Source organism: Bombina bombina, chromosome 3 (assembly GCF_027579735.1).
Source record: "Bombina bombina isolate aBomBom1 chromosome 3, aBomBom1.pri, whole genome shotgun sequence".
NCBI lineage: Eukaryota > Metazoa > Chordata > Amphibia > Anura > Bombinatoridae > Bombina > Bombina bombina.
In genome coordinates, this window is record NC_069501.1 from 64,655,030 (window position 1) to 64,680,653 (window position 25,624).

Here is a 25,624-nt window from a genome sequence, read left to right on the forward strand (position 1 = left end):
AAATGAGCTATTTGTAAACAATTTAATACACTCCAGCAGGTAAAATGGATAATTGGGAACAAATTAAAGGGACAGTCTACACCAGAATTTTTATAATTTTTATTGTTTTAAAAGAGATAATCCCTTTATTACCCATTCCCCTGTTTTGCATAACCAACACAGTTATATTAATATACTTTTAACCTCTGTGATTATCTTGTATCTAAGCCTCTGCAAACTGCCCCTTTATTTCAGTTCTTTTGACAGACTTGCAGTTTAGCCAATCAGTGCCTGCTCCCAGATAACTTCATGTGCATGAGCACAGTGTTATCTATATGAAACACATGAACTAACACCCTCTAGTGGTGAAAAACTGTTAAAATGCATTCTGAAAACAGGTGGCCTTTTAGGTCTAAGAAATTAGCATATGAACCTCCTAGGTTAAGCTTTCAACTAAGAATACCAAGAGAACAAAGCAAAATTGGTGATAAAAGTAAATTGAAAAATTGTTTAAAATTACATGCCCTATCTGAATCATGAAAGTTTATTTTGGACTAGACTGTCCCTTTAAATAAGGAAAAAAATTAGGGTAAACTGACCCTTTAAGGCACTGCTGTAAAGGTTCAAAATAAACTGCTTTAAAGGGAAAGTCTACTCCAGAAGTTTTATTGTTTAAAAAGATATATAATCCCTTTATTACCCATTCCCCAGTTTTGCATAACCAATACTGTTATATTAATATACTTTTTACCTCTATGATTACCTTGTATCTAAGCCTCTGCAGATAAACCTTTATTTCAGTTCTTTTGACAGACTTGCAATTTAGCCAATCAGTGCTGACTCTTAGGTAAATCCACGGGAGTGAGCACAATGTTAGCTATACGGCACACATGAACTAGCAGTGTCTAGCTGTACAAAAAAAGTTTAAAATGCCCTGAGATAAGAGGTGGCCTTCAAGGGCTTAGAAATTAGCATATGAGCCTACCTAGGTTTAGCATTCCACAAAGACTACCAAGAGAACAAAGCACATTTGATGATAAAAGTAAATTTGAAAGTTGTTTAAAATTACATGCCCTATCTGAATCATGAAAGTTTAATTTTGACTAGATTGTCCTTTTAACAACGGTTTTTCATGAAACAAAAGAAATATATTTGACATGCTAAAATCTGTCTTTTTGTTACTGTTTCCTGTCCCTTTAAGTGGATACACTTACCTTCTCTGTGCTTAGGAAGTAGCTGTGGGGAGTTTGATTTCTTGTTAAAGATCTGGTCCACATGGTTTAGGATAAACTCAATAACAACTTGTTGAACCCGCACTTCTAGGAACGCCGCATCTCCGTTACATCCAGCATCTTCAATCTCTTTTGACCTGGAAACGTGAAACAGGTAACAAAATGTTCCTATTAGATGACATTTGTATTATGAAGATCATTTCCCCCCATTTCTACTGTGTATAAGAAAGTTACAGTACAGCACCTACAATCAGAGGAACTCACAAGCTCCCAAAACATATATGCATAAAAGTATATAGAAAAAAGGGAGCACCACAAATGGGCCTAAGTAAGAATGTTAATGGAAAATAATAATATTATAGCTGTATACAATATATATAAAATATAACGTATAGCATTTATTTAAACATCAAGTTAGGTTAAAAATGTTAGGTTAAAAGTGTGAACAACAAAATAGGGTACCCTATAAAAAAGCAATATGTAAAAATAGCTATATTAAAAACAATAATGCTGAAAAAGAGAACTGAAGGCGTTAGACATACAAAACAGTGTGGTCTAACTGTCCAGATAGTGATATAAAATCCAAATAAAAAAGTCCCAAATATGTCCAACAGATGCAGTTCAGAAAAAATAATTTGATGGAGTGACTATGATATGTCCCAGATGTGTACAGATAGAAAGTGTTTACATTGATGAAAAGGTGTTCAAATGAATGGCAATTGTGCCAGATAGTGAAAATATGTCCCTTGTGGTGTGTAAATTTCCAAAAATAATTCCTCTTAGTGGTAAAAAAAAATAATAATGATGGATGAGAATAAAAATAAAAATCTAAAAAGAGAAAAAATTCAGAATGGAAAAAGAAAATACACAAAATAGTGCAATAAGGCTAAAAGTTCATGTGTGAATATAAAAAAGAACAGGAAAGAGGCGCCGTATGTGTGAATCAATAACCAAATGGGTATAAGCACATAGAAGACACAGGGTACTCACATGGTGTAGAGGCACCCACTTGTGCCAATAGGGGCAGGCTGGTTTTTGGCAGCAGACCAGCTAGCTGAACCAGGGCAATATACTGGATACACCGGTGTGATTACCCCCAGGTGATACTTCGCTCCCACGGATAGCAACCATATAAGCACAGGGGAGGCTATACTAAAAAAAAACCTCCCAAGGTAGCGTCGTAGAATATGCACAAAGCAATAAGAGCTATTGGGGTTCATTTATCAAGCTCCGAATGGAGCTTGTGGGCCCGTGTTTCTGGCGTGTCTTCAGACTCGCCAGAAACAGCAGTTATGAAGCAGCGGTCCAAAGACCGCTGCTCCATAACCCTGTCCGCCTGCTCTGATGAGGCGGACAGGAAACGCCGGAAATCAACTCGATCGAGTACGATCGGGTTGATTGATACCTCCCTGCTGGCGGCCGATTGGCCGCAAGTCAACAGGGGGCGGCGTTGCACCAGCAGCTCTTGTGAGCTGCTGGTGCAATGTTAAATGCGGAGAGCGTATTGCTCTCCGCATTCAACGAGGTCTTGCGGACCTGATCCGCAAGACCTTTAATAAATAGGCCCCATTGTATAAAACTGTTCAAATTTGTTTAATAAAACAATATAAAAGCAAAGTTAAAAACAGCTCATGCTAAAATAGTGCACAAATAGGACAGTACAATGCGTTTCACGGTTTCCACCGTTTCATCAGGCATACAAACATGGTATAAGTTAAACCCTTATATAGGGCTACGCTATATATAAACAAACTATCTATCTACCCTCCCCCTACAATTAGTGTATAGACCAATCAGAGCACCCTTTGTCTCATTAGTAAGAAATTTGTCACACCTGTATATTTTTAGATCTACTTGGTGCTTATATAGGCATTATATTAATACATTCCCGAATTTTGATAATTTGAATGATTGTTCTATGTACATAAAAAAGTTAAACTGATTGTTCTAGAAGCATAATGGCAAACACACCGGCTGTATATTGTAACTATCGATACTATTGTTGTTAGTAGTAAATACAATATGATATAGGTGCTTTGCGTACCTGCATTAGTGTGTTAAACTAGACCTCTTATATAATGGATCACATATTAAAACACCATTTAAGTCGGCATGTTTCTGTGAATTCTCAAATGACACGTTGTATCAGAACGGTAGATTACTACATCACTGTTCTAAGGGTGCTTTGCTCTCGGTTGGACCGCTAGTGTGGACAATGCTACCAATCTGCATGGGAGCTCAAGACACCACCCTCCTACGTCACCCGTTCATGTCAAATGACTGGTGGGTTCCAGGGAACACTATATTCTAAATATCAGCCAGCGCTGGAAAAAAGCTCATGACGTGTAAGCTGGATTTACCAATCCGCAGTAGAAACAGGGATAACTCCCATAGATATTGCCAAGCATGTTAGCTAAAATAAATTGCTAATGTGAATGCTACGGTGTAACCATAGTAATAGCTTAGCCAAAAATGACTAAATGTGATTTATACAATAGCTCTTATTGCTTTGTGCATATTCTACAACGCTACCTTGGGAGTTTTTTTTTTTAATATAGCCTCCCCTGTGCTTCTCTGGTTGCTATCCGTGAGAGCGAAGTATCACCTGAGCCCAGCCATCCATCTGGGGGTAATCGCACCGGTGTATCCAGTATATTGCCCTGGTTCAGCCAGCTGGTCTGCTGCCAACAACCAGCCTGCCCCTATTGGCACAAGTGGGTGCCTCTACACCATGTGTGTATCCACTTTGTCTTCTATGTGCTTATACCCATTTGGTTATTGATTCACACATACGGCGCCTCTTTCCTGTTCTTTGTCATATTCAGAATTGCCTGTTACCTATGGTGAAGTCAGAGTGCTGCCCCATCTGAACGGATGTAATACAAGTTTCCATCATCACCAAAGTACCATATCACACCAAAAGGACTCTTTTTGGGACTGGTTGATTTTATTGATACACCAGCTGATACCTTTTTATTGTATGTTTAACCTGTGAGAGTCTACGTATCCATATAGGATACCTTTTATCATAGCGCCTCCTACAGGGATCTCAGATTCCCTTTTATTGATTTAAAAGTTCAAGTGGCATGTGATTGAAATAGAGCTCACCGTATAGGAAACTCAAGCAGTGCCTTCCTCAATGCGTTTCGAGCCAGCATGGGCCTTTCTCAAGATGACTCAAAAATCCTGAGCTTAAATGACTTTCACTAGCCAATTAGGCTTTTTCCCGCCAAAATCGTGACTGGAATAGCATGAGAAAATGGTATACCTATATCTGACATTTGGATCTTAATTAGTAGAGTACATCTAGGCATATATTGCCCTTAAAAAAATGGCCGTGATAGCACACATGACGTCACTTCCGGTTCAGGGTCGGCTCATCTATCATGATGTCACTTCCTTTATGAGTCTAAGGCCTCCTGGGAATTGTAGTCATGTATAATTTATTTGACTTTCGTAAAGACTTTTACATCAGGGGGATAGTTAGAGCATATACCGATTACCCTCTGTTATGATTCCAAGTGTTGGAAAATAAACATTACATGAATCCGGGTGTAGGGAAATTATCAGACGGGAATTGTGTAAACAAGTAATAAACATAAAACTTAATCTTAAAAATATATATAAAGAGAAAAAGATCCCCAAAAATGATGAGATTAATGTACCGTTTATAATAGAGTACAGTGAGAACCGTATCTTAATTGAGAACATTATTAAAAGAAATTGGAACCTTCTAAAATGTGACCCAATTTTGGGAAAAAACCTCAAAGATGTACCACAGTTTATATATAGAAAAACAAGAAATTTAAAATCATCTTTAGCCCCCAGTGTACTAACTAACAAACCAAAATCCTATGAAATAGACTTGAAGGGGAAGAGATTAAAAGGTTTCTTCCTGTGTGGGCTATGTAAAGGCTGCGAAGATGGTAACAAGGGGGACAGCTTTTCTTTCTATATAAATAAAGAATATTTTAAAATTGATATCATCAGATGTCAAGATAAGGGGGTCATATATATCATCAACTGTGGGTGTGGCTTACAATATGTGAGACAGACATCGAGAAGTGTGAGAGATAGGATCAGAGAACATCTCTGACATAAAAAACAGAAGAGATGATGTTCCATTACATAAACACTTCAAAGACAAACATGGAGGTAATAACTCCTGTCTAAGATGTATGGGTATCTGCAAAGTGAATAAAGATTGGAGAGGTGGAAACTACAGTAAGAAATTACTACAAATTGAAGCCAAATGGATCTTCAATATAGACTGTCTGGATCCAAAGGGTCTCAATGCTGATTTCGAGGTTTTCCATCTATTTTAGATTATTTTTTCCTCTTTCCCATGTATTATGTATTTGTGTATTAAATGTACTAAATGCCTTCCACCCCTCATTATTCGTATCGATAGATGGGTGGACGCATTTAGTACATTTAATACACGCATTGAATAATTTTCCTAGACATATGAATTTTGACACATATAAATATTCTCATGCATTTTCATTTGTATTTTTATTTGTATTTTAATAACTGTTTTTAAATGACAGTTTTTATTTATGTTTTTACTATGAACCATAAGACTGTTTTAAAATGCATTAGATTCTTGTGATTATATATCATTACGATATATTTATCATACAAGCACCTTGGGAAACTCGAGCACTTTATCTATTTATAACACTACATTTTTAAGATTGAGTTTTATGTTCTTGTTCACAACACACAATTCCCGTCTGATAATTTTCCTACACCCGGATTCACCTAATGTTTATTTTCCAACACTTGGAATCATAACAGAGGGTAATCGGTATATGCTCTAACTATCCCCCTGATGTAATAGTCTTTACGAAAGTCAAATCAATTATACATGACTACAATTCCCAGAAGGCCTTAGACTCATAAAGGAAGTGACATCATGATAGATGAGCTGATCCGGAACCGGAAGTGGCATCACGTGTGCTATCACGGCCATTTTGTTTAAGGGCAATATATGCCTAGATGTACTCTACTAATTAAGATTTAAAAGTCAGATATGGGCATACCATTTTTTCATTCTGTTACGGTCATGATAAGGTCACGATTTTGGCGGGAAAAAGCTTTCAGCCTAATTGGCTAGTCAAAGTCATTTAAGCTTAGGATTCTTAAGCATTAGTCATCTTGAGAAAGGCCCATGCCAGGGCCAAAACGCATTGAGGAAGGCACTGCTCGAGTTTCCTATACGATAAACTCTATTTCAATCACATACTACTTGAACTTTTAGCGTTATTGCACTTTTTCCATAGGTATTCGATTCTGGATTTTTTCGCTTTTTAGATCTCTATTATTATTTTTATTCTCATCCATCATTTTTTTTTTTTTACCACTAAGAGGATTTATATTTGGAAACTTTTTTTCTGAACTGCATCTGTTGGACATATTTGGGACTTTTTTATTTGGATTTTATATCACTATCTGGACAATTAGACCACACTGTTTTGTATGTATAACTCAGTAGGATCCTTCAGTTCTCTTTTTCAGCATTATTGTTTTTAATATAGCTATTTTTATATATTGCTTTTTTTATAGGGCACCCTATTTTGTTGTTCACACTTTTAACCTAACATTTTTAACCTAACTTGATGTTTAAATAAATGCTATATGTTATATTTTATGTATGTAGCTATAATATTATTATATTTTTCATTAACATTCTTACTTAGGCCCATTTGTGGCGCTCCATTTTTTCTATATACCCCATTTCTATTGGTGCAGGTTATCTGTGTTTCTCCATGTGAATAAGCTCCATGATGTGCAAATAAGTAAATCAAATTCACTCAGGTTTAAAGGGACATACAACTGCAAAAAGAAAAAGCTCTACGTTTTAGAGCATTTTAATATTGCAGTATTGCATGCACCACTGGGAGCTAGCTGTACACTTTTGGTGAGCTACTTACAAGAGACATATGTTCACAGACACCAAACACCAGCTAGCTCCAACTAGTGAATTGCTCTCCCTGTTGTTTCTCAACAAAGGATGGATTTAAACTAAGTAAATTTGATGATAGAAGTAAATTGAGAAGGCTCTTCAAATTGCATGGTCTATCTGAACCGTTTGTGTCCCTTTAAATGCTGGGAAAAGTCTAACCTATGCTGACAAGTAAACTACTAGGCCTGCACATTCGACAGTTTCGTTCTCTGACAACGCAGAAGAAGGCAGTCACTCGCGCCATTCTACTCTTTTCAGAGCCCGGATTTATTCTTGTAAAAAGGCAACACACTGAACTCTGCTCAAATCCAAATCTTAGTGTCAACTTACAAAGTAATTGTAATAGGATATACAATTAAGAATAGGTAGTTCTAATCAGCGTTTGAAATGGTTAAGTAAGCGATATAGAGTAATAATTCAATATCATTCACACTATTATCTTTATTAAAAAAAAAAAAAAAAAAAAAGAGCAAAAGAGAATTATCATGCATACAAGTGGCTTGAGCTCAAATTAAAAACACTTAAACCAAGATCAATAATGGACTTCCCATCTAAGTTATTAGAACTTGTATAATGTTAAATTATAACAGCCATCAGAAAAAAATATCAATATCAACTAAGCCCTTACAATGCGAGGGCTAAGGTTAAGTTATCGTTACAATTTTAAGCTAACTGCTGGGCTGAGATATCCACATAAAAGATAGGGAATATTATTTTATAACATGGTAAGCAAGTTAAAAAAACACGGAGAGACAGAGCTTCTCCAAAGGACCCCTGACGCGCGTTTCACAAAAACGCTTTCTCAGAGGGGGTGCAGGTTGCCGCCGTTGTAAGAAATTTAAGAATCCGTTAATCCCTCCTCACACTGCGATTAGAATAATGTTCCATAAAGTTACTATTCGATTGGTCAATTTTCTGTGTCACTCAAATACGGAAACCAATAGAAAATATTAAACACTAATGCTTATGTTCTTAAATTTCTTACAACGGCGGCGGCCCACACCCCCTCTGAGGAAGCGTTTTTGTGAAACGCGCGTCAGGGGTCCTTTGGAGAAGCTCTGTCTCTCTGTTTTTTTAACTTGCTTACCATGTTATAAAATAAGACTCCCTATCTTTTATGTGGATATCTCAGCCTAGCAGTTAGCTTAAAATTGTAAAGATAATTTAACCTTAGCCCTCGGATTGCAAGGGCTTAGTTGATATTGATATTTTTTTCTGATGGCTGTTATAATTTAACATTATACAAGCTCTAATAACTTAGATGGGAAGTCCATTATTGATCTTGGTTTAAGTGTTTTTAATTTGAGCGCAAGTCACTTGTATGCATGATAATTCTCTTTTTCTCTTTTTTATATATATTTTTTTTAATAAAGATAATAGTGTAAATGATATTAAATTATTCCTTTATATCGCTTACTTAACCATTTCAACTCAGCAGAGTTATTTCAAATACAGATTAGAACTACCTATACTTAATTGTATATCCTATTACAATTACTTTGTTAGTTGTTACTTGTTCCTTGCTCTGATTCTGCGACAGGAAGTCTAAACTTACATATATTAAGATTTATTTAATTACATTTGCAAGATTATTTAAGTCTCCTGTTTATTGATACTCTGCTTCCCCCCACCCAGTATTGTATTTAAACCAAATCTTAGTGTGTTGCACTTTAATAATAAGAAATTTTGCTCCGAAAAGAGCCTAATGCCACGAGCGGCCGTTCTCTTCTGTATTTGTCAGTGAATGAAACTGCTGCATGCACAGGTCTGTAAACTATAGTGTAGATAGCTAAATAGACAGACATATAGATAGATATTTATTGGGACATTAAACCCTAAACAAATGCTAGATAGAATGATGCATTCAAAGAAAAGATTAGTCTGAGAATAACATGTAGATGTATTTTTTAAAGTTTCATTAGTTGTGCTAATAGTGATAAAATAAGTGTAAAGTTTTAGTGTTTATAAAACAATGGGAGCTGCCATGTTGTAACTTAGGTAACCTTCTCTGCTGTGGCCAATTAGGGACAGTTATATAAATAGGTCACTAGAGTGTGCAGCCAATGGCTGTGTGGAATATAACAGTGTTCAGCACTTCCATTTCTAACAGGAACTGAAATGCTCACAATTTCAGAATTTAATTACAAGAAAGGGGGACAAAATAAAAAATGAAAGTATATTGCAGTATATAATATATATATATATATATATATATATATATATATATATATATATATATATATATATATATATATATATATATATGATTTTTAACATGTTTTATTACATCTCAAAGTGTTTAATGTCCCTTTAATATTGTATGACAGTTCAAGTATATGACACACTTTATCATAAATATCTTACATTTTATGCCATAAAACATACACCATTGCTGAACTGTCTAAAAATAAATATTGTTATATTATATAAAGACATTTAACTGTAATCTCCCTTAAAGAAAACACAAAATGTTCTCTTTAAGATAAAAAAAATAATAATAAACAGATTCAACGTTCTTTAAATCATTGATTGAAATGAGCTGTTTAAAAATTACAAAAAGTTTTGTAATTAAACACAAAAAGACTTGACAGCTAAACATTTTTAAACTCAATACAAGAGAGTCCCAAATTACCAGTTTAATGAAAGCAAAAGTGACTTGTACCTGAGAAGATTTGGTGCCCAGACAAGCGCCAGATTCCTGATGTGCATATTTGTCATAGAGCTGTATGATGCTATGTGCGTTAGATGTTTGCTCAGGTATTCCAGAGTCCTGCAAGAGGAATAAATACAATCAAATAAGCATTCTCATCTCAAACTGATGCTCTTCTTAAAGGGATAAGAAAACCAGATTTTTTTTTTCATGATTCAGATAGAGCAGGCAATTTTAAGCAACATTCTAATTTACTCCTATTATCATGTTTTCTTCATTCTCTTGGTATCTTTATTTGAAAAGCAGGAATGTAAAGCTTAGGCGCTTACATTCCTGCTTTTTTACAATAAAGATCCCAAGAGAATGAAGAAAAATTGATAATAATAATTGGGTTTCATATCCATTTAATATTGTGTGAAATCTAAATAGTTATTTAATGGACATAGATAGATAAAATTAGGTTTTCTACCATACGGCATAATAACAAGGACTACCAAAGTAATGTTTATTTTATCTTAAAGGGACAGTCTAGGCCAAAATAAACTTTCATGATTCAGATAGAGCATGTAATTTTAAACAATTTTCCAATTTACTTTTATCACCAATTTTGCTTTGTTCTCTTGGTATTCTTAGTTGAAAGCTTAAGCTATGAGGTTCATATGCTAATTTCTTAGACCTTGAAGCCCACCTCTTTCAGATTGCATTTTAACAGTTTTTTCACCACTAGAGGGTGTTAGTTCACATATTTCATATAGATAACACTGTGCTCGTGCATGTGAAGTTATCTGGGAGCAGGCACTGATTGGCTAGACTGCATGTCTGTCAAAAGAACTGAAAAAAGGGGCAGTTTGCAGAGGCTTAGATACAAGATAATCACAGAGGTTAAAAGTATATTATTATAACTGTGTTGGTTATGCAAAACTGGGGAATGGGTAATAAAGGGATTATCTATCTTTTAAAACAATAAAAATTCTGGTGTAGACTGTCCCTTTAAGGCTGTTATCACAATGTATAATCAAATATACTATAAATAAACTATAGTATAAAGTTATATGAAACTCACAAATGTTCTTTAGTGATTCAGACAGAGCAGACCATTTAAAAAAAAGGTTTCCAATTTACTTCTATTATCAGATTTGCTTCATTCCCATTCTGTGTTGCAGAGATACCTAGGTAGCATCTGGATCACTATATGGCAGGAAATAGTGCTACCATCTAGTGCTCTTTCAAATGGATAAGTCTGGCAAAACTGCTACCAAATAGTGCTCCAGAAATGGGCCGGCTCCTAAGCATACGTCCCTGCTTTTTCAACAAATTATATCAAGAGAACAAAGAAAAAATTTATAATAAAAGTAAATTCGAAAGTTATTTAAAATCGCATGCTCTATCTGAACCATGAAAGAAAAATATTTTGGGACTAATATCCCTTTAAGTGTAAGTCCCTTTAAAACAGGCACCCAAAAGGGGTGGACTAAGAAACTAGAATCCAGTGGTAACTTGTGAAGTAAACCGCCAATTAAGGGCTAGATTACGAGTGGAGTGCAATATTGCGTTTACGCGAGCATGATATTTGCGCTCCAGTCAGTGCGCTGGTATTACAAGGGAGGTGCAATGTGAATGTGACCTCACGTTCGCATTGCCCGGAAGTCAAGCACTCATGAGAGCACGATTACATAGGCTTCAATGGGAGCCTCGTTCGCATGCCGATTGACACGGCAAACCACTGAGCGCAGCGGGCAAATCGTGTAGCGTTGGGCAGTAATAAATAAAGAATATATACATATATATTAATAGTGAAAACACAGTCCCACATTCATCTCCAAGTAAAGGCACTTTAGGTGCCATTTGTTTTCTAACGCCCCACATCCCCTCACTTTAACCCATTATAAGTGCTACATGCAGGGTTTTTTTTTTAACCCTTCGAGTGCTAAGCACTTTCCCACCTGGGTGCTAAGACATTTTTAACCCCTTGAGTGCTAATGACGGCTCTGAGCCGTCACAGAGTTTCCCACTCTGGTGCTAATGACGGCTCAGAGCCGTCACTAGCACTCTCCCAACTTGAGGGAGATCTGGGGGCTCCCACCCGCTCCTACCCCGGCGATCGGTGCTGCATAATGACAGGCATCGCCGGGACTTCCCGTTTTGTGTGGTGATGTCACGCGCAATAACGTGATGACGTCCCCGCGCAACTTTATTTAACATTAACAATGTTAAATATAGGAGCAGGGGGCATGCTGCTTAGAAGCCTGTATCTCAGGCATCTAAGCAGCTACAGACCCCCAAGACCCACCGTTGGAAAGGTAATCGCCTAACCTTTCCAACAGTGTAAGTCTTGGGGATCTGAAATAAATAAAAAAAAGTAAAAAAAATATATATTTTTAAAAATATAAAATAAAAAAACCTTTAAAAAAACCTTAGCACCCAGGTGGGAAAGTGCTTAGCACTCAAAGGGTTAAATAAAAATGCTCATCTTAAATTCACATGTAAATGCACTGTACTCTGTATTTTGTGGGCAATTGGGGCATATTTTAACTTTTAACCAGAGGTCAGACCTCTGGTTAATTGCACTAAGTGCAAAGTGCAGCCAAGAGCTCGCAGGAGCATTAACCAGACATTTGTAATGGCTGGTTATTTAATGTGCGCCCATAAATGGACAAATTTGCCCAATTAGGGGCGCACATTAAGTGCTCCACTTGTAATCTAACCCTAAAGCTTTAGTAAAAGGGACAGTATACAGCAATTTTTATATAACTGCATGTAATAGACACGACTATAAAGAAGAATATGCACAGATACTGATCTAAAAAACATAAAATTATGCTTACCTGATAATTTTCTTTTCTTCTGACAGAAAGAGTCCACAGCTGCATTCATTACTTTTGGGAATTCAGAACCTGGCCACCAGGAGGAGGCAAAGACACCCCAGCCAAAGGCTTCAAATACCTCCCCCACTTCCCTAATCCCCCAGTCATTCTGCCAAAGGAACAAGGAACAGTAGGAGAAATAACATAATTTATGCTTACCTGATAAATTTATTTCTCTTGTAGTGTATCCAGTCCACGGATCATCCATTACTTGTGGGAAATATTCCCTTCCCAACAGGAAGTTGCAAGAGGATCACCCACAGCAGAGCTGCTATATAGCTCCTCCCCTACATGTCATATCCAGTCATTCGACCGAAACAAAACAAGAAAGGAGAAACCATAGGGTGCAGTGGTGACTGGAGTTTTTAATTAAAATTTAGATCTGCCTTAAAAAGACAGGGCGGGCCGTGGACTGACTACTCTACAAGAGAAATAAATTTATCAGGTAAGCATAAATTATGTTTTCTCTTGTTAAGTGTATTCAGTCCACGGGTCATCCATTAGTTATGGGATACCAATACCAAAGCTAAAGTACACGGATGATGGGCGGGACAAGGCAGGAACTTAAACGGAAGGAACCACTGCCTGTAGAACCTTTCTCCCAAAAACAGCCTCCGAAGAAGCAAAAGTGTCAAATTTGTAAAATTTTGAAAAGGTGTGAAGCGAAGACCAAGTCGCAGCCTTGCAAATCTGTTCAACAGAGGCCTCATTTTTAAAGGCCCAGGTGGAAGCCACAGCTCTAGTAGAATGAGCTGTAATCCTTTCAGGGGGCTGCTGTCCAGCAGTCCCATAGGCTAAACGTATTATGCTACGAAGCCAAAAGGAGAGAGAGGTTGCCGAAGCTTTTTGACCTCTCCTCTGACCAGAGTAAACGACAAACAGGGCAGATGTTTGACGAAAATCTTTAGTTGCCTGTAAATAGAACTTCAGGGCACGGACTACGTCCAGATTATGCAAAAGACGTTCCTTCTTTGAAGAAGGATTAGGGCACAATGATGGAACAACAATCTCTTGATTGATATTCCTGTTAGAAACTACCTTAGGTAAAAACCCAGGTTTAGTACGCAGCACTACCTTGTCTGAATGGAAAATCAGATAAGGAGAATCACAATGTAAGGCGGATAACTCAGAGACTCTTCGAGCCGAGGAAATAGCCATCAAAAACAGAACTTTCCAAGATAAAAGCTTAATATCAATGGAATGAAGGGGTTCAAACGGAACTCCTTGGAGAACTTTAAGAACCAAGTTTAAGCTCCATGGAGGAGCAACAGTTTTAAACACAGGCTTAATCCTAGCCAAAGCCTGACAAAATGCCTGGACGTCTGGAACTTCTGCCAGACGCTTGTGCAAAAGAATAGACAGAGCAGAAATCTGTCCCTTTAACGAACTAGCAGATAAGCCCTTTTCCAAACCCTCTTGTAGAAAGGACAATATCCTAGGAATCCTAACCTTACTCCATGAGTAACTCTTGGATTCGCACCAATATAAGTATTTACGCCATATCTTATGGTAGATTTTTCTGGTAACAGGCTTCCGTGCCTGTATTAAGGTATCAATAACTGACTCTGAGAAGCCACGCTTTGATAGGATCAAGCGTTCAATCTCCATGCAATCAGCCTCAGAGAAATTAGATTTGCATGGTTGAAAGGACCTTGTATTAGAAGGTCCTGCCTCAGGGGCAGAGACCATGGTGGACAGGACGACATGTCCACTAGGTCTGCATACCAGGTCCTGCGTGGCCACGCAGGCGCTATCAGAATCACAGATGCTCTCTCCTGTTTGATCTTGGAAATCAGTCGTGGCAGCAGCGAAAACGGTGGAAACACATAAGCCATCTTGAAAACCCAAGGGGCTGCTAGAGCATCTATCAGCGCCGCTCCCTGGACCTGGATCCGTAATGAGGAAGCTTGGCGTTCTGGCGAGACGCCATGAGATCCAGTTCTGGTTTGCCCCAACGATGAATCAGTTGAGTGAACACCTCCGGATGAAGTTCCCACTCCCCCGGATGAAAAGTCTGGCGACTTAGAAAGTCCGCCTCCCAGTTCTCCACGCCTGGGATGTAGATCGCTGACAGGTGGCAAGAGTGAGACTCTGCCCAGCGAATTATCTTTGAGACTTCTAACATCGCTAGGGAACTCCTGGTTCCCCCTTGATGGTTGATGTAAGCCACAGTCGTGATGTTGTCCGACTGAAATCTGATGAACCTCAGTGTTGCTAACTGAGGCCAAGCTAGAAGAGCATTGAATATTGCTCTTAACTCCAGAATATTTATTGGGAGGAGTTTCTCCTCCTGGGTCCACGATCCCTGAGCCTTCAGGGAGTTCCAGACTGCGCCCCAACCTAGAAGGCTGCCATCTGTTGTTACAATCGTCCAATCTGGCCTGCGAAAGGTCATGCCCTTGGACAGATGGACCCGAGAAAGCCACCAGAGAAGAGAATCTCTGGTCTCCTGATCCAGATTTAGTAGAGGGGACAAATCTGAGTAATCCCCATTCCACTGACTTAGCATGCATAATTGCAGCGGTCTGAGATGCAGGTGCGCAAATGGCACTATGTCCATTGCCGCTACCATTAAGCCGATTACTTCCATGCACTGAGCCACTGACGGGCGTGGAATGGAATGAAGCACACGGAAAGCATTTAGAAGTTTTGATAACCTGGACTCTGTCAGGTAAATTTTGATCTCTACAGAATCTATAAGAGTCCCTAGGAAGGAGACTCTTGTGAGTGGTGATAGAGAACTCTTTTCCACGTTCACTTTCCACCCATGCAACCTCAGAAATGCCAGAACTATCTCTGTATGAGACTTGGCCATTTGAAAGCTTGACGCCTGTATCAGGATGTCGTCTAGATACGGAGCCACCGCTATGCCTCGCGGTCTTAGAACTGCCAGAAGTGAGCCCAGAACCTTTGTAAAGATTCTCTGGGCCGTAGCCAACCCGAAAGGAAGAGCTACAAACTGGTAATGCCTGTCTAGAAAGGCAAATCTCAGGTACCGATAATGATATTTGTGAATCGGTATGTGAAGGTAGGCATCCTTTAAGTCCACTGTGGTCATGTACTGACCCTCTTGGATCATGGGTAGGATGGTTCGAATAGTTTCCATTTTGAATGATGGAACTCTTAGGAATTTGTTTAAGATCTTTAGGTCCAAGATTGGTCTGAAGGTTCCCTCTTTCTTGGGAACCACAAACAGATTTGAGTAAAATCCCTGTCCTCGTTCCGTCCGCGGAACCAGGTGGATTACCCCCATTACTAAGAGGTCTTGTACACAGCGTAGGAATGCCTCTTTCTTTATCTGGTTTTCTGATAACCTTGATAGATGGAATCTCCCTCGAGGAGGAGAAGCTTTGAAGTCCAGAAGATATCCCTGAGATATGATCTCCAACGCCCAGGGATCCTGAACATCTCTTGCCCACGCCTGGGCGAAGAGAGAAAGTCTGCCCCCCACTAGATCCGTTTCCGGATAGGGGGCCGTTCCTTCATGCTGTCTTGGGGGCAGTAGTAGGTTTTCTGGCCTGCTTGCCCTTGTTCCAGGACTGGTTAGTTTTCCAGGCCTGTCTGTAACGAGCAACAGTTCCTTCATGTTTTGGAGCGGAGGAAGTTGATGCTGCTCCTGCCTTGAAATTTCGAAAGGCACGAAAATTAGACTGTTTGGCCTTTGATTTGGCCCTGTCTTGAGGAAGGGTATGACCCTTACCTCCAGTAATGTCAGCAATAATTTCTTTCAAGCAGGGCCCGAATAAGGTCTGCCCCTTGAAAGGAATATTAAGTAATTTAGATTTAGAAGTCACGTCAGCTGACCAGGATTTAAGCCATAGCGCTCTCCGCGCCTGGATGGCGAATCCGGAGTTCTTAGCCGTTAGTTTAGTCAAATGTACAATGGCATCAGAAACAAATGCATTAGCTAGCTTAAGTGATTTAAGCTTGTCCATAATTTCATCCAATGGAGCTGTGTGAATGGCCTCTTCCAGAGACTCAAACCAGAATGCCGCAGCAGCAGTGACAGGCGCAATGCATGCAAGGGGCTGCAAGATAAAACCTTGTTGAACAAACATTTTCTTAAGGTAACCTTCTAATTTTTTATCCATTGGATCCGAAAAAGCACAACTATCCTCCACCGGGATAGTGGTACGCTTAGCTAAAGTAGAAACTGCTCCCTCCACCTTAGGGACCGTCTGCCATAAGTCCCGTGTAGTGGCGTCTATTGGGAACATCTTCCTAAATATAGGAGGTGGGGAAAATGGCACACCGGGTCTATCCCACTCCTTGCTAATAATTTCTGTAAGCCTTTTAGGTATAGGAAAAACGTCAGTACACACCGGTACCGCATAGTATCTATCCAGCCTACACAATTTCTCTGGAATTGCAACTGTGTTACAGTCATTCAGCGCAGCTAAAACCTCCCCAAGCAATACACGGAGGTTCTCAAGATTAAATTTAAAATTAGAGATCTCTGAATCAGGTTTCCCCGGATCAGATCCGTCACCCACAGAATGAAGCTCTCCGTCCTCATGTTCTGCAAACTGTGACGCAGTATCAGACATGGCTCTTACAGCACCAGCGCGCTCTGCATCTCTCCTAATCCCTGAGCTATCGCGCTTGCCTCTCAATTCTGGCAATCTAGATAATACTTCTGACAGGGTATTATTCATGATTGTAGCCATGTCCTGTAAAGTAATTGCTATGGGCGTCCCCGATGTACTTGGCGCGTGAGGAGAGTTAGTCGGCATAACTTCCCCCTCGTCGTCTGGTGATAATTCTTTTATAGATAAAGACTGACCTTTATTATTTAAAGTGAAATCAATACATTTAGTACACACATTTCTATGGGGCTCCACACTGGCCTTCAAACATAATGAACAAACAGATTCATCTGTGTCAGACATGTTTAAACAGACTAGCAATCAGACTAGCAAGCTTGGAAAACACTTTAAAATCAGTTTACAAGCAAAATAAAAAACGCTACTGCGCCTTTAAGAAGCACACAACCTGTCTCAAGTTGAAATAACAATGAACCAAATCAGTTATACCAAACAAAATTTCACAGTAAATGTATTAAATTAGCAGAGCATTGCACCCACTTGCAAATGGATGATTAACCCCTTAATACCCAAACCGGATAATCAATAGAGAAAAAAAAACGTTTTTAAACACAGTCAAACACACTGTCACAGGTCTGCTGTGACTGATTACCTCCCTCAAATGACTTTTGAAGTCCCTTGAGCTCTCTAGAGACGTCCTGGATCATGCAAGAAGAAGCAGGAAGACGGAGTCTGAATTTTTACTGCGCAAAAAAAGCGCTAAAATAGGCCCCTCCCACTTATTATTACATCAGTGGGAAGCCTCAGTTAACTGTTTCTATGCAGAAATTAAGTTAGCCATGTGGAAAAAATATGCCCCAATACATTTTATCACCAATGTACCTCAAAAAAACGATTAAACATGCCAGCAAACGTTTTAAAAACATCTTTTTTAAAGAGTATGTATCTCTAATGATAAGCCTGATACCAGTCGCTTCTACTGCATTTAAGGCTTTACTACATTACTTCAGTATTAGCAGCATTTTCTTAGTCAATTTCCATTACCTAGAAAATTATTTTACTGCACATACATTAATAAGCCTGATACCAGTCGCTTTCGCTGAATTTAAGGCTTTACTTACATTACTTCGGTATCAGCAGCATTTTCTTAGTCAATTCCATTCCTTAGAAAAATATTTTACTGCACATACCTTAGTTGCAGGATACCCCGCACGTCATTCCCTTTCTGAAGTTACCCCACTCCTCAGAATGTGTGAGAACAGCCAGTGGATCTTAGTTACTTCTGCTAAGATCATAGAAAACGCAGGCAGATTCTTCTTCCAAATACTGCCTGAGAAAAAAACAGCACACTCCGGTGCCATTTAAAAATAAACAAACTTTTGATTGAAGAAATAATTAAGTATAAAACACCACAGTCCTCTCACGACCTCCATCTATGTTGAGGGTTGCAAGAGAATGACTGGATATGACATGTAGGGGAGGAGCTATATAGCAGCTCTGCTGTGGGTGATCCTCTTGCAACTTCCTGTTGGGAAGGGAATATATCCCACAAGTAATGGATGATCCGTGGACTGGATACACTTAACAAGAGAAATCAGGGTTATTTTTAAAAAAGCGGGAGCTGTGGACTCTTCCTGTCAGAAGAAAATAAAATTGTCATGTAAGCATAATTTATGTTTTTCTTCTTAAACAGGAAGAGTCCACAGCTGCATTCATTACTTTTGGGAAAACAATACCCAAGCTAGAGGACACTGAATGCAAACAAAGGGTGGGTAGAAAAGAGATGGCTCGACACCCAACAAAAAACTATAACGACAAGGGAAAAACCGGAGCCCGGGTAACCACTTATCAGTTACACAACCTGCAAAGCCGTGCTAGAGACCACTCAGACCCAGAGTCTGCTGAGCATAAGGCCTCCAAGGAGTCAGCCCTGCGGCACTCAACTCCCACAATTCCAAAACTGAAAAACCTCTATCAACCCCCGAGAGGGAGAGTAGAGGAACCCAGGAGATTCGAAGGACCATACAAAACAGACTTTAGCAACCCGAAGTTGCTGCAGGACCGCTGTCCAGGGAAACAGACTCCCTAGGAGGACAAGGACCAGAAGATAGGTCCATAGTCAGGAAAAAACGTCACTAAGATGACCGGAAGGCCATCCTCAAATCCCTGACACAGCACCATACCAACTATCGTGTTCCAGAAACCTGTGAGTTCCCCCTTGTAACCCAGACAAGACCTGTCAGGTTAAGCATAGACAACCAGTTGGCTCACTCCAGATCGTGGATATACCAATGGTTGCTGTAAAATAAAATGCAAGTAGGGAGGGGGAAGGGTACTCCAATAGTGCATGAAATCCCTACAAAATAGAGAAAAATACCAAAGACCCTCCAAAGAATATACTCACAAAATTGGCGCACTATATTGCAGTGCAAGTCAAACCAGCTGGGTTAATATGAGCCCACCAGCTAGCTCACTCAGGCAAACAGGTACCAGATTCACAGTTAAAATAAAAGTAAAAAAAAACACTCAGTTTTAGATAAACAGAGCAACCTGTGAGCAAAACTTGCGATGACCCGTCCACAGGCCACAAAGCAGTCTTAAGCCATCATGGGACTCATCCCACTGAAAAGTGCTGAAAAATCTTGAAAACAGCTCCCAACCAGAAAATTCCGGATCCAAGGAGCGATCCATCCCGGCAACAGCTGCCGCCGGTAGAGGGACGGGCACCAAGAGTCCCCCCAACAAAGGGGAGAACAGATTCATAAAAGTAAATGGTCCATCCTGCAAAGCAAACTGATCCCCGACCTTCCTTCCAGGATAACGGTCCCAGCCCCAAGGCTCGTGAAAGACCTTTTGCAGACAAGAGTCTCAGACCTTCGGAAGAAAAAGGATGGATCTACGAAGCATCAAAGCCGCAGAGTAGAACTCTGACCGCTACTAAAAAATTAGCATGCTACCCTGAACCATGACAGGAACCTCATGCTCTGGTCCATGGAACCCTACACTGTAGCCTTCCATAAGAAGGAACACTCCTCAAGGGAAGACAAGGGAAGAAAGCACTCTGACCCACAGCATTCCAATACTAGAAATCAATTCCGTGATACTGAGAACGCAAGAGAGGGAAAAAAAACCTACGAGGCGAGAAAACCAAGGACCCACAGGTCCTTTACAGATACTGATGTACCTCCAAACCAAGGAGAACACATAAAAATCCCTTCCCCACCATAGGTGAGAAGAAGAAGATTAATCAACGGATAAACACCCTACTAGAGGCCAACCCTTCGGTCAATATTGTCAGCCCAGTTGGATAGCAGCTGGAGCCTACCAGGAACCATAAGATGTCCCAGCAGACAAGTAGGGACCAGTCAGAAAATCTCAAACTGAAGCCTCAGGTTGAAATTAATCTCTCATAAGAGTCAGAAAACCCCAGCCCCCTCCAAAGGGACAAGCGGGAGAACCAAACTCTAAGATTAAGCAGAACTGTCCATACCCTTTCCAGGCAAGAGACGTGGTCCTTAGCCGGAGTCCTCGAAAAACTGAACCGATCCGAAGATCTGAAGCCCCTGAGGAACCCATAAGCTGCCTCCTATGGTTAGGAGAGCACCCAGACAGAGCCTTCCACCATCTAAAGTCCTTAGATGTAAAGTACCTAGCAATATCCACAAACCCAAGAGTCTGAAAAGAACTCCCCACTGGTTTAGGAAAGGGCCACCAGTACCTTTAGATCACAAGGTAAGCCATGTAGACAGGCCTAACGACCTGACCCCACGCTGGAAAGACTAAATGGTCAGTTTCCTGATCCCAGACAGGCGAAAAGACTGTAACTGACCCCAGACCTCCGACCTGCAAGCCCAAAGTGCTAGATCTGCAATAAGATCGATGGGTAGCACCCAAGAGTCAAAGACCATGTTATGACAAGGGGCAGTTTTTATCTTGAACAGAAGACAGTCTCCAGAGATCTCTGCAGGATCGATCTCCCTAAATCCTTGAAATGGAATAACAAAGGGAGCCTCGCAGCTCCTGGTAGAACGGCAGGGAGACCCCTACACTCCATGCACTAGAGCAAACCAAACACTGATAAAAAGAAGAAGGACATGTCCACCCTTCCATAACAAATGACCCAACCCAAGACGGGAGGGAAGGAAACCTCGCCACCGCAAAAGGAATGCGATTAGGCTACAAGAGTCGTCATCCGGAGATACCGCAAGTGAAGACGCAATCGTCCGCTATTCAGATACTAAACCTCCGGGAATCAATCATATCTCCAGACCTCCAAATGAATGGAAACCCACGGTTCCGAGTCCCTAGGGAACCTAGAAACCACAATAACGTCTGAAAAAGTCGGTCATGCATCTCAAGTAATATCGCCAGAAAAAAACAACTTATATCGGAGCACACAACCCTCCTACCAGAAGCGTTGGATCTACGCCCCAGGCCCCAAACCTCGTTGTAGGATCTGAGTCCGGAGTCCATAACACTTGGCCTTAAGAGACACATTTTTTTATTTATTTTTTTAAAGCCAACAGGCTAATCAGCACCACGAGGGTGACATAAACCCAAGAAACAGTAGACAGTGCCCGACCAGTACCTGCCTGGTACAAGAGCACTCCAGAATCTGTCTAAGGTACAAGAAAAATCGACCCGAAGGCTTGATAATATGAACTAGAAAACATAACCTCAGACTTAACCAAAGGAAGTGCCCATGCGACCACAAAATCGCAAGTATCGGTTCCAGAGAAAGAACGTTTTCAAAACAAAAGTTATATAATCCGTGAGCTTTATACAAAATAAATCAAATACATCCTATCCGGATCTAAAATAAAAGTAAGGCAGCACCTGCAGGTGAACGCCGACGGGAAAAAAGGGTACGCCAAACTGGACCAGCCAATCAGAAGGCCCCCTTCACCCAAGCTCAGAACTGGAACCAATACATAAAATAAAGAAAAATGGTTACGACAAAGAGATTAGCTTCATCCCCAAAATGTCTATCCAGGTTGCCATCCGGCATCTAAGGTCTCGAATCCCTCGGCCCACTAGGACTGGGATCCTCTAGCAACGCCAAAACATGTCTTAGCAGGACACGAAGACGTGACAACCTATAATGGAAGGCAAAATTATCCCTTGCTGGATTGACAAATGACTCCGGCCCTAAGGTTGGGGCCCCTGAAGCCTCAGAGGCCCCCGCTTCCCCAGGAGGCCGAACTGAATTGGGCAATCCCCGCCCAGCGGGCCCTGGTTGACAGAACACGGATAGTATCTTAAAAATATTTCACTTGGGAGCTACAAATAAGCCAAGGCCGCAGATATGGCCATGCGGGACCGTGCTGTAACCTCTAGAGGAAACAGGCCACCTTCCAGAGAAGGAGTAAAAACCAAAGGGACAACTGCTTGCGTAGCAAAGGGAGTTTCTGGGACACGCACCTCGCAGGACCTAGCATCCTCGGGGCGGATGGCTCAAAGCACTCTGAGGACCCTGAATCAGGAGAAGAGAGTACTTTGGAACGGCAATCGGAACATAACTGATGGGCATGGATAACCCGGGCCATTTCAAATTCATCACAAGACGCATTCCCTGCATCGGAGACATCTGTGTCTAAAAAGTCAGAATCCTCCATCATGTGATTATAAAAATGACAAACAGTAACTGACAACTTCTTTACACCCCCAATCGCTTGGGCATTCACCACCTCCTGTGAACTAGACAACCCACGAGCAGACTCTCTCTGCCGCCACACGGTCAGCATACGGTCACGAGGTGCACCGTGCAAGTAAAATAGCACGCTAATCTAAAGATTGCACCAAATGACAATAATGTTCCGAAAAGCCATGAGCCTAAAAGTATTACTACACATCAGCAGATAGAACCACATAACAAACATTATTAAAGTCCCTCCTGTTCAATAACCTCCCTTAGGGGATATTAACTCATGATTCCTTATTTTAAGATAAAAGGAGTCCCACTGGGACCCTACCTTTATGTTAACATCACATTTACATAATGAAGTAAAATTAAACGATTTTACCGGAATCTACGCCGTGGAACATGAACACGGCCCTTCAAGTGTGACAGATAGTAGCCTCGCTTCTGACATGGACTTGAGTGAATAAAGACAGGCAGCAAAACTCGTCAACGCTGATTGCCAAGGAGCTGTTAATATGAGTCTTGATGCTTTCGCAGAAAAACTCTCCCTGCATCTCCGGCCTCTAACCTTCATCCATGCTCTCACTGAGAGGCTGACAGGACTACTTAAAACTTCAGTCCCATTTTGAAGAGTACTACCCTCCATAAGAGACTTAACTCAAACTTCTGACACTTCTCTGACAACCTCCTGTGATGAAAGGCAAAGAATGACTGGGGGATGAGGGAAGTGGGGGAGGTATTTGAAGCCTTTGGCTGGGGTGTTTTTGCCTCCTCCTGGTGGCCAGGTTCTGAATTCCCAAAAGTAGTGAATGCAGCTGTGGACTCTTCCTGTTTAGGAAGAAGCTCCCAGTTTAGCACTGTTGATGAGGTTAGGCTGGGAAACCCAATGAAAGGGGCTGGGAAAACAATAAGAGCAGACACTACCCCCCCCTTCCCTGCATATGAAAAGACAGATAACATAAACAGGAGCCTGCAGGAGTCTGTATACATCAGTATACATTTTACACTGTGGGGCTTGGTTAGGAGTCTGAAAATCATCACAATGTTATAAAGAAAAAAGCAAAACTATACATTGTTATAAAAACACTCACAGATGAGCTATATAAATGGATCACCTACAAAACATTTATGCAAATAAAAATCTAGTGTACAATGTCAATTTAAACAACTCTAGCTTTGTTTTTAAATGAAGCTTGTCCCATGCTTCCTAGGGGATAAAAAGCAAATTCTGTATTCTGCAAATGATGCGAATCAAGTACCTGATTTAGGTAATTTGCAGCATTTTCCCAAAACAATCCTCACAATACAGACGAACAACAACACAGGAAATACAGACACAAAGGGGCCGAATATCTAAAGTGAGATTGTCTAAGAAGCCGTATCAGTACTGTGAGATCTCTCAAAGAAAAAGATATTGTGTGATTTCTCTCCTTGCCGGCGTGTTTTTGATCATCGGGCCATGACGGCCAACACATATTCCAAAAATATATGACAATATAATGAAGACTTCCAGAAAAGAGGACAATAAAATCATATTAATGTATTAATATCAGATATAAAAGATATAGCAATACCGCTGAGTTAAAAAAAAAAAAAAAAAAGCATTAAAGGGACATGATATAAAAAATGTAGAATTAAAGGGACACTGAACCCAAATTTTTTCTTTTGTGATTCAAATAGAGCATGCAATTTTAAGCAACTTTCTAATTGACTCCTATTATCAATTTTTCTTCGTTCTCTTGCTATGTTTATTTGAAAAATAAGGCATCTAAGCCTGTTTTTTTTTTATTTTTTTTTTGGTTCAGGACTCTGGACAGCACTTTTTCATTGGTGGATGAATTTATCCACCAATCAGCAGGGACAACCCAGGTTGTTCACCAAAAAAATGGCCGGCATCTAAACTTACATTCTTGCATTTCAAATAAAGATACCAAGAGAATGAAGAAAATTTGATAATAGGAGTAAATTAGAAAGTTGCTTAAAATTTCATGCTCTATCTGAATCACGAAAGAAAAAATTTGGGTTCAGTGTCCCTTTAAAGGGACATGATATAAAAAAAAAATCTCTGTTCCACCTAAAATACAGGTATAATGCTTCAAAATGTATTTCCGAGCTTGTTTTTTTGGGAAATAGATATTCCAGTGTTGAATAAAGCCAACTTTTTTTGGGTGAGTTCTCCCTGTCAACCAATGAGCAGTAGAGTCCCTGGACTCAGTGGTACAAATCATGCACTTCCCTGCTGTATGTACAGTTAGAATTCATATTATGTAGTCAGCTTTACTGAGAATCTAACCACTTATATATAAACAATTATGAGGGAAATTTGTTGCATTCTTCTTTCCAACCAACTGCAGTATTTTAACTACTTCCCAACACTTAATAAGTTTAACTTAAGTCTGGGCATAAGGGGGACAGGCCCAACTGACCCCAGACGGGTTTGGTTATCCAATGGTGACGCCAGTTGGTTATGGGGTGGAGTCTGTGCAGCGCATGGGTGGGGCTGAGTAATTTCTGAGCAGTCTGGGATTCATTTAGGCCTCACTTCCAGTTCCAGTTTGTGAAAGTCATGCAGTTTATAGATCCCCAACCACTCCCATTAGATTCACCTACTGATCACATTAATTTTATAGACCCCCTAACAATTACATTAGTTTCACTTAATAGACCTCCTAACACAATACAATAGACCCCTAACAATGACATTACACAATAGACCTTCTAACGACATTACACAAAAGACCCGCAA

The 25,624-nt window shown here is 40.1% G+C and overlaps 1 protein-coding gene across 1 annotated transcript in view; it reads right to left on the reverse strand.

The window, feature by feature from the left end:
- ARHGAP31 (Rho GTPase activating protein 31) overlaps window positions 1-25,624 on the reverse strand; it is a 529,752-nt gene that overhangs the window by 74,279 nt on the left and 429,849 nt on the right. Inside the window, exons 5-6 of the mRNA XM_053705847.1 lie at window positions 9,842-9,949; window positions 1,194-1,348 (exon numbers count right to left, since the gene is read on the reverse strand). Of these exons, the coding sequence (XP_053561822.1) occupies window positions 1,194-1,348; window positions 9,842-9,949 (263 nt within the window). The remainder of the gene's footprint in view (window positions 1-1,193; window positions 1,349-9,841; window positions 9,950-25,624) is intronic.